Source organism: Anopheles arabiensis, chromosome 2, assembly GCF_016920715.1.
Source record: "Anopheles arabiensis isolate DONGOLA chromosome 2, AaraD3, whole genome shotgun sequence".
Taxonomy (NCBI): Eukaryota; Metazoa; Arthropoda; class Insecta; order Diptera; family Culicidae; genus Anopheles; species Anopheles arabiensis.
The window spans coordinates 34507030-34516443 of NC_053517.1; the positions used below are offsets into that span (position 1 = coordinate 34507030).

The 9414-nt window shown below is 45.5% G+C and overlaps 1 protein-coding gene across 5 annotated transcripts; it reads right to left on the reverse strand.

Moving 5' to 3' along the window:
* Window positions 1-76: 76 nt before the first annotated feature.
* Window positions 77-5522, reverse strand: LOC120894909 (zinc transporter ZIP13 homolog). 5 transcript variants are annotated; one of them, XM_040297781.1, is made up of 4 exons: window positions 5361-5522; window positions 2547-3269; window positions 1491-2024; window positions 77-1401 (listed from the first exon to the last, which is right to left on the reverse strand). In XM_040297781.1, exons 2-4 carry the CDS (start codon window positions 2767-2769, stop codon window positions 1067-1069), a joined length of 1092 nt encoding a protein of 363 aa, XP_040153715.1. In that variant the 5' UTR covers window positions 2770-3269; window positions 5361-5522; the 3' UTR covers window positions 77-1066. The 5 variants fall into 5 exon arrangements, with proteins under 5 accessions (XP_040153715.1, XP_040153719.1, XP_040153716.1 ...); XM_040297785.1 differs by lacking the exon at window positions 5361-5522 and adding an exon at window positions 4209-4406; XM_040297782.1 differs by lacking the exon at window positions 5361-5522 and adding an exon at window positions 3986-4172.
* Between the last annotated feature and the right edge of the window lie 3892 nt (window positions 5523-9414).

The window sequence follows — 9414 nt, forward strand, 5'->3', positions numbered from 1 at the left end:
TTTTTTTCTATTCACCCAACAACTCAACAGAAAATTATGTTGCTGCAAACTATGGAAAGGAAAGAAACAACGGAGATTCCAAACACCTTCTCACATTGAGATGTAATTTATTTGACCTTGTTGTTTATATACTAACACAACAGCGTTAATCTTTCGCGTTGATTTCAAGTGATGTACACGTGCACGAAAGATTCTATCACAATCAATCTCCCCGGGGCGCGAAGTGTGTTTACTCCTATATTTCATCCATTATACAAATCGAGAAATGTTGGAATTTACAGATACACGTTACAGTAATAATTGCTTCACAGAAGGGGAGGATTGGTAGTTCGGTAAAAATTCAATCCGACTAGGTTGCTAGACACACACACACACCGTCTAACTACCATTCATTGAGTCTGTTTTGTTGCGCGTGAGAGGAGTGGTTTTTTGAATAAATTGCAAAGTATTACAAAGTTTGCTGAAGTAATTGTTTACTTTTATCGGAAAACGCTCCTCCGAAATCGGAAGACAACATCAATAATATAGTAACATATGGCATCGTCTAATTTCTTCGTGATTCGATCACACCGTGTCCCTGCTAGCCTATGCACGCACACACGCACGCACGTGTGTTGGAGTCCTATATTTGTTCCTTACTGCTATTAACTATAATTTCCAATCACGCCTGCCATTCTACGTATCTTACTCAATTAGCAACTAACTTAATTTTGAAAGACGGTTCAGAATCGTTCTCTCTTGGCGCTCTCTTTCAATGCATCATGATTTATATTTACATCGCTTGTTACCGTTCAGTATGGGAGGGAAAGGGTATTGTCTATTTCCCCTACCATCGTGTAGGTAGACAGTAGTAATCGTCAGCTTAACCTATCACATTATATCGTGCGTGTGATTTTGTAGCGTATAAGTTGTTTGTTACGGGACAGTTTAACAAATATCTATACAAAAATAAACGTACCGTTTCCGATGCGCAACGCAACAAACGAACCACGCACACCGTGTACTGTGTACTTGCCGCCGGAAACCAGCCAGCCTTGAAATGTACCTTGTACTGTTACCATAAACCCTAATGTTCCAGATAAATCGTCATGAACGCCATCAATCCGATGCCAAGCAGCAGGGCGGCAAACTGCTTGAACGATTCCCACGGGCTCGACTCGTCCAGCAGATCCGGCAGCACCGTCACGAGTGCAATGTGCAGAAAGCCACCGGCAGTGAACGGTGCAATCCAGGAGGTTTTTGCCTCCAGCGCCGTCGTAGCACCGCTACCACCAATCGCCACCAGCGCACCGAGCAAACCGGCCCCGGCGGTTAGAAGCTGCGCCTTGGCCGCATCCCAGCGGCTAAATCCGGACCGGAGCAGGATCGCAAAGTCGCCCACTTCGTGCGGAATTTCGTGCACTGGATGTGAAAGAGGGGAGGAGGAAAAAAAGCAAAACTATTAGACTTGACTCGTTGCAACCACCGGTTTTTCCACCGGCAAAACTTACACAAAATGGCAAACGTAGCCAGTAGGCCGTGCTGCAGCGAGACAAGGAACGAACCCGCCACCGCCAGCCCGTGCGTGAAGTTGTCGATCGAATTGGCCAGCAGATTCAGATATCCGGCCACCTTCTTGTGGCCCGCTTCGTCACGTGCCGACTCCCCGTTTCCTGCCAGGAAGCACCCGTTCGGTACGTCCTCGATGTCGCACGAACCCTTCCCATCGCCACCGCAGCCAACGAACCCTTCGGGCAGTTTGCCACCACTTCGGCGCAGCAGGCAGGTGGCGATTTCGACACATTTTGGCTGCGGGTTCTTTTCGTCCACGTTTGCATAGCCGGAAAAGATCTTTTCCACCATCGTGAAGAGCAGCAGACCGCCCAACACCCAGAGGCCGCTGCGCAGGGACGGATGTCCGTCGGCCGTCGGTCCGGCCGCAATCTCGTGCTCCCACGTTTCCGGCAGCAGATGCAGAAAGACATCGCCCAGCAGGCCACCCACGGCGAAGCTGAGCAGCAGTTTGAGGGTCTTTGATTCGGCCGCTAAAATGAAACAAAGAAAAGGCGATTAATGTAGGAAGGTGACAAAGCGCTGGTGATGGAGGGTAGTTTGCACATAAGCGGAAGGGATGATGATGATCTTGTTTGCTCACTGATCTCGTTTGCCAGATGGCACGTCGCTGTGTCTGCGATTGACGACGAGTTTGTGATGAATCAATAGAGATAGGGAACGCGCGCGCAACGGTAGCCGAGTGATACCGGTGAGTGTATGTGTGTATGTGTGTGTTTTTAGGGGCAATAAAGAATGTTCATACACTTGAAAGATCCCGATAAAATTGCCCAAGGGGCCATAAATTAATTTCTGTACGCTTCCTGCGGCACACTGGGTGCACTGATTGGTGAGACAAATAGGTATGTCATACAACAACGACATCACCATAGTAACGCGAATCGATACAGTAACAGCAAATGGATCTTATGAACCTGTTTTAAGCTTAGGTGCCTTGATCAAAAGCTGGATCGAAGCTTATTAATTAATTTATCAACATTTCAGAGCACACTTACGATCACTCAGTTCCGACTCCTTTCCACCTTTGGCCGGATCCGGGATGATAAACATCGGCAGTATGCCGGACAGTCCGATCAGTGCCGAACCGAGCAGCGAAAACACCCACGGCACGTAGCCGAACGAGACGATAAACTCCGGCACGAAGTGATTCATCTCCCGGTACAGATAGACGAGCGTTTCGTCCAGAAAGCTGCTGGTTACGTTCATCATCGTTGCCATTCTTCACTGCGACCGCTGGGGATCGGAGAGTATTTTTTCGTTACACTTCACACAAGTCTGCGGATGAACTGCTGCGCCCTTCTGATTACACTCGACGACGTGTGAACTCAAAGGGACTACAGTCCAACGCTTCCCATTCAGTGGATTAGGCGAACACAATAGCAATCAAGGCCCGCCGCCGTGTGCCTGGTTGCGTGATTTAGTACAAGATGCTCTGCTGTCACTGCAAATTTGGCTCTCTTGTGTGTTGCTTGTGCGGTTTGCAGCCTGCCTGCCTGCGTAGATTGGACACCCCCCGCCGGGTGCTGTCCGTTAAGAATATTTAGTCCGGTACGGTGGCGTTTGAAGGTTTTCTTCTTACTCAAACACTCGAAACTAATCGACCCTGAAGGAATTCCGAATCACAATTAGCAGCTTGGCGCGTCCGTTGGGGGTCTTGGCGTTTTGCTCTCCAGACCTTGAGATTGTTTTGGTGTTTTCGTTCTTAGCTATACATTCACCTGTAAAGGAGAGGGAGGCAAGAAAAAGAAAAACAGAATTCATTAGCAATGCAGTGTGTAAAAAAAAGGCGAACGAAAACATTTTGTAACCACACTACGAAGCAGACCTACTGGGTACAAAGGGAGAAGGGGGTAACAACAGCACCGACCGCGTCTTGTTAGGGCCGCTCGTTCTTCACTAATGACACAACCAGCTGATTTTGATGTCATTCTTATCGTCTCTCTAGCGGCAGCCAACATGTGTCCCTCGCGCGCGCTCTCTCTCTCTCTCCTCTTCTCTCTCCCGATTTACTCCTGCATCGCAGCAGATACATAGGAAACGCACACCACGGTCCGAAAAGGGGAATGATACATAGAAAATAGCACTTTACAGCACAACAACTGGGCAAACGGACAATGCAAACGAAAGTATTGATAAAGCAGCGCGCACTTTGTAAACCCTTCGGACGCTGTGCTCTGTGGATGGGAAGCAATTCTTATCCGTGTGGTGTTGTAGCATAACTCTCAGGTACAAGACACCCGTTGTTGTCATTGACGATGGCAATGCCTGCTAGAGATATGGGAAGGGGCAAAACGCGTAGTAACCTGAATCTTTCCGTTCAGTCCCCGGTTCGGGGCGCGATTCTTTTGTCATCCACTTTACGGCAGGCCGGGATGATGACCGGATCCGGCGTGTTTATCACTTCCTATCGTGACAGGATTGCAATATTGCTTACCATATCGCTGTTGCAGTCGTATTTGCGTGGACACTTACACACACGACACAACTAGCCTTCGAATATCGACTGATCCGCGAACCTAGGGATCGGCTTTTTGCTGGCCCTGTGTCGTGCTCGATCGCAGAACGTGTTTGTGCGGCCTTGGTCGGACGGGGGAAGAGAGAGAAAGGAAGAAAAAAAGTACGACAACCACACGGGATCAACCGCGAAGCGTACACACCTTTAGCGTGGTAGTGGTGTGTGAGCAGCGAGAAAACCATTTCTGCGCACGCAATTCAAACCATGTAAAACCGAGCCGCCGGTTTGTTCGCGCACACACACATACGCTTTAAACGCGCAACTGCGCACTTCAAAACCATTCGGACTGCTTGCTCTTCTGCCCACCGGCAAACCGACACCCTGGCCCGACGACGTCCAAATGGTTGCAACCGTATGGAAAGGGAAATCATTGCTAACTATCGCTCTGTGTGTGTCTGTGTCTGTGCGCGGGCCCGTGTCTCTTGTACACTCAGCAACCATGTGATCTCTTTGTTCGGCTCCAACCATCTGAAAACCATCTAGTCATCGGGCCCGCAGGGTTTGCTGTGTATGGGTGTGATGTGTATCCAAAGATGGTTTTCTACCCGTTTTCTATGCCCGCTGCTTATGACGCACCACACAGCGCACTGGGGTGAAATGAAGTGCTTTGGCGCGGTGGTTTTTTGCTACTGATAAGATGGTTTAACCGCACAACCATATTTGCACAGCAGCCAACCATCACGGCACAACCATTTGAACGCATTCCATGTAACCATTTTTGTTGTTGCTGCCGCTTATCGCTCTGACCGGTGCTTGGTGAGACTATTTTTCTGGAACCGAGAAAAGCGTGATGGTTGTAGGTGGTTTGCATGACTGCCGGGATGATAAGCCGCGCGGGAGAGTGCAATGTAATGCTATTTCGATGCGATTACAATAATGCGACGCTTGAACCGTTTGTGCTGTTCAACACAAATTGCACTGCTACCCATAGCTGTGTTGTTTTCATTCCGTTTGAAACCGGGGTTTGCCGTTACCTTAGTTTCCATATCGGTCGCTAACGTAGATCGGTATTCGTTCTGTGTGTTTAGCGAAACAAAACATGTTATCCTTGAACCTTCGTCGCTGACCCGTCGTCGTTCTTATTCGAGCGATTTTACAAATAAGGCTATTTACATTTGCCGCACAATAAGAAAAAAATGATTTTGTTTTTTTCAACGATGGTCGAACTACCACCGATCATGCGTTCTCGATCGAAGGAGAAAAATACGAGAAAACACAGCTTTTACGTAAACACGCGTCCAGTGCTAGCAGACCGGAAATAATAGAAACAATTGAACACACATGCACCACCTACCTTCCTAAACATTGGGCGTGATTTTCTCTTTCTGCACTGAAGCCTAGAAATGTTGAGCAATGTTTGCACGGACGGTCGGCTGCCACTTCCATGGAACGTTATTGCGACTGCACCTAGCCTGGTGCGAAAATGGTTTTTTATACAGAGAGAAGAAACGAATGGTTTGTTGTGACAGCACGGTCCAAAACAGCTGTGGGCGGATGAATTTTGACATGCGCGTTTGGATCCCCAAGTAACATACGGGCAAGTTTGCTCCCGAAATACGCAGTACAAGAAAATTTTAGATAAACGCCAAATTTAAAGTGTTGAATGTTTTTAAGTGAATAGTATTGATGTAACGAGTAGCACAATTTGAAAACATTTTATTAATGCAATTTCGAAATTAAAACAAAGTAAAAAATGTAGAAATATTTTTAAATATTCTCTCTAAGTGCCACAAATCCACTAAGGGCGGTGGCAACGCTTTTCGCATGCGATTTTATCGGACGGCCTGTCAAATTTTTATATAGGATTTGACAGATAACGTCGGACGACGAAATCGCACGTCCGACGTTATCTGTCAAATCCCATATAAATCTCGTCCGATAAAATCGCATCCGATCAGCGTTGCCACCGCCCTAAATGACCACCAAACGGCTTCTAAACGGCTCAATCTCTCAACCTAAAGTAAATCTAAGGCCGAAAATACACGGAACGGAATTTCGCGGCCGCGGTATTCCGCCTGCTGTCAAACCCATATAAAAGTGTCAACGGCAACTTTCCCAAACTGTCATATCCATACAATTTTCAACAAGCGGAATTCCGCGGCCGCGAAGTCCGTGTATTTTCGGCCTAAAAGACTTTGTTTAGCAGACGATGAACGACTTGTTGAGCGGAGTTATAACACAGTGGAATAAAAGAGGAGCAGAAACTAAACAATGAACTTGTATGTAATGTATTTTAAACTAGACTGACTATATTAAACATTTTCTAAAGACTACTATGATGTGTTCATTGCACACATGTTGCTTTCTCAACACTCCTCCTCAACGTGTGCCATGAAGCCCTAACATCTCCGTAAATTTTCTTTGTTTTGTTGCTCCTAGTGGTTTCGTTAGAATGTCCGCAACCATCTCTTCCGTGGGACAATATTCAAGCATCATTTTTCTAGATTCACACTGTTGTTTGACAAAGTGTTCTTTTGTTTCAATGTGTTTCGATCGACGATTGGTTCTATCAGAGTTGACGAAACAAATGCAACTCTGGTTATCCTCAAAGATTTTAACGGGGTTTTCAATATGTTCTCCTAAGTCTTTCATCAATCGAGTAAGCCACATTTGTTCTTGAGTAGCTTCACTTAAGGAAATATATTCTGATTCCATCGACGATAATGCAATGCTGGTTTGTTTGCGACTGGCCCATGACACAGCTCCACTAGCATAGAAAAACACATATCCGGTAGTCGATTTTCTTGTTATAGTATCACCTGCCCAGTCAGCATCAGAATAACCAATCAAATCGCTACCAGCTTTGTTGAAAGTGAGCTTAAAATGTTTAGTTGCTTTTAAATATCTTACAACACGCTTAGCCGCAACCCAGCATGATTCAGTAGGATTACTAACATTACGACCAAGTATTCCCGTACTTACAGCAATATCTGGTCGCGTACACACCGATATGTATAGAAGAGCACCAACTAGACTTCTATATTGAGTAGAGTCTTTCAAAATAGAGCTTGAGTCTTGCTGCTCAAAAATCCTTCATTCATCGGTGTTTTCGCAGTTTTGCTTCGCTCAATCCGAACTTACGAATCAATTTTTCAATGTAACCTTCGAGGCTAACGCTGTAGTTACCTTTTTCACATTTAACCTCCATTCCCAGAAAGTAACTAACTGGTCCCAGGTCCGTCATTTCGAAATGTTCGGTTAAAGCGTGATACACAGAATCAATGAGAGTCTCGTCCACACAACCGACTATCATATCATCCACGTACACTAAAATGTAGACTCTTTTCCATCTTCAGTTTTAATGTACAGACACTGATCAGCAGCACTTTGTTGAAAGCCAATCTCTAGCAGAACACCGTGCAGTTTCTGGTTCCAACATCGAGCTGATTGTTTCAGACCATAAATACTCTTTTCAATCGACAAACCAAATGCTCTTTGCCTTTTATCTCGTATCCAGGTGGTTGTCGCATAAAAACTCCTGATCTAGATCACCATATAAATAGGCCGTTTTAATATCTAAATGCCGTAATTTCATCTGTGTTTTAGAAGCTGTAGCGAGCATCAAACGAAATGTTGTATGGCTTGTGACCGGAGCAAATACTTGATCATAGTCTTCGCCAAATTGCTGAGAATAGCCTTGCGCCACTAGACGAGCTTTGTGTTTGATTACTTGTCCAGCTGCATTTCTCTTCAACTTAAAAATCCAGCGGCAACCAACAATCTTTCTGCCAGCAGGTAGCTCTACCAATGCATCCCATGTTCCATTTTCTTCGTGTGATTTCAGTTCATTTTCCATTGCCGATATCCATTTTTCGCGCGCTTCACAGACGAAAACTTCTTTCAAATTTCTGGGTTCTTCGTTAGGTTCAGAAGATCCCGCCATATAACTTTCTCCCTGAATCGAACAGGTGCGATGCCTTTTGTTGTTCGCGTGGACCTACGTACACTTTGATGCATTTCAATAGCCCCTGGTTCATCTGATAGTTCGCCATCAGATGCACTGTTGTATGGTGTAACATCAAGATCATCCACGGTATCGTTCATGTTCGATTCCCTAATGCAGGAGGATTCAGCAGAAGCCTCCATTTGAACAATGTTTTCTCTCGTGGTAGTTTCTTCTGCACGACATAATGAAGGAGTTGATCCAAGTGGCAGTACCACTACTCCTCCTGATGTCGTTGGTTTCGGTTTTGTTCTAATTTTCTCAACCTCGCATTGTTCTAAAAATTTTGCGTCACGACTAATGGTAATTGTTTTCGTCTCCAGGTTTACGAATCGATAGGCCTTCTGATTGTCCGCGTATCCGACGAACACCAACTTTTCAGCCTTTTATCCAACTTACGCCGTTTTTCTTTAGGAATGTGTACGAAAGCTTCTGAACCAAATACTCGAAGATGTTCATACGAAGGATTCTTTCCGTGCCACATTTCGTAAGGTGTCGATTCCAGTAAGGAGGATGGCAAGCGATTTTGTAAATAATTGGCAGTGGTGATCGCTTCACCCCAGAACACCTTGTCCATGTTCGATTCTGCCAACATGCATCTCATCATTTCAACGAGGTACCGGTTCTTACGTTCAGCCACGCCGTTTTGTTGTGGAGAATATGGGGCAGTTTGTTGATGCACGATGCCGTGATCTACAAAAATTCCTTTAAAGAATTGCTCCTGTACTCACCACCACCATCCGATCTGATGACTTTCGGATAGTGTCCAAACTGTGTTTTCATCATGGCGCAATATTCTCTGATCCGGTTTTCTGTCTCACACTTGTTTTGCAACAGGTAGATAATTGTATACCGACTAAAATCATCAACCAAAGTCATAAAATATCTGCTTCCTCGGGCTGTTGATACTTCAAACGGTCCTCCCAAGTCCGTATGTATCAGTTCGCCAACACCAGATGTCCTTGAAGATGAAGAATTTGGGAAAGGATCACGGCTCATCTTCCCTTCACAGCATGATCCACAAATGGATTTCACATGACATCGGTTGATGTTCAAGCCGCTTCCCAAATTGTTCCGCGCAATCTTCATTATGGCTTCTATGTCACGATGGCCAAATCGACGATGCCATAGGTGTATACAGGAAGCTTCATATCTACCAACATGGCTTGTTCAGTCTGTTTTAGATAATACAGACCACCTTTACGTTCACCAATCAGCAATACTTGTTTTCCTTTCAGGACACGACATCCATACCTATCGAAAAGCATTTCGAATCCATTATCGGTAATTTTACTTACAGATAATAGGTTTGTCGTCAAAGATGGTACATGACACACCTTGTCCAAGGAAACTTTCTTGCGTTTTCCGTTTCCATCCATGGAAAACAATTTGCAGCTTCCGACAC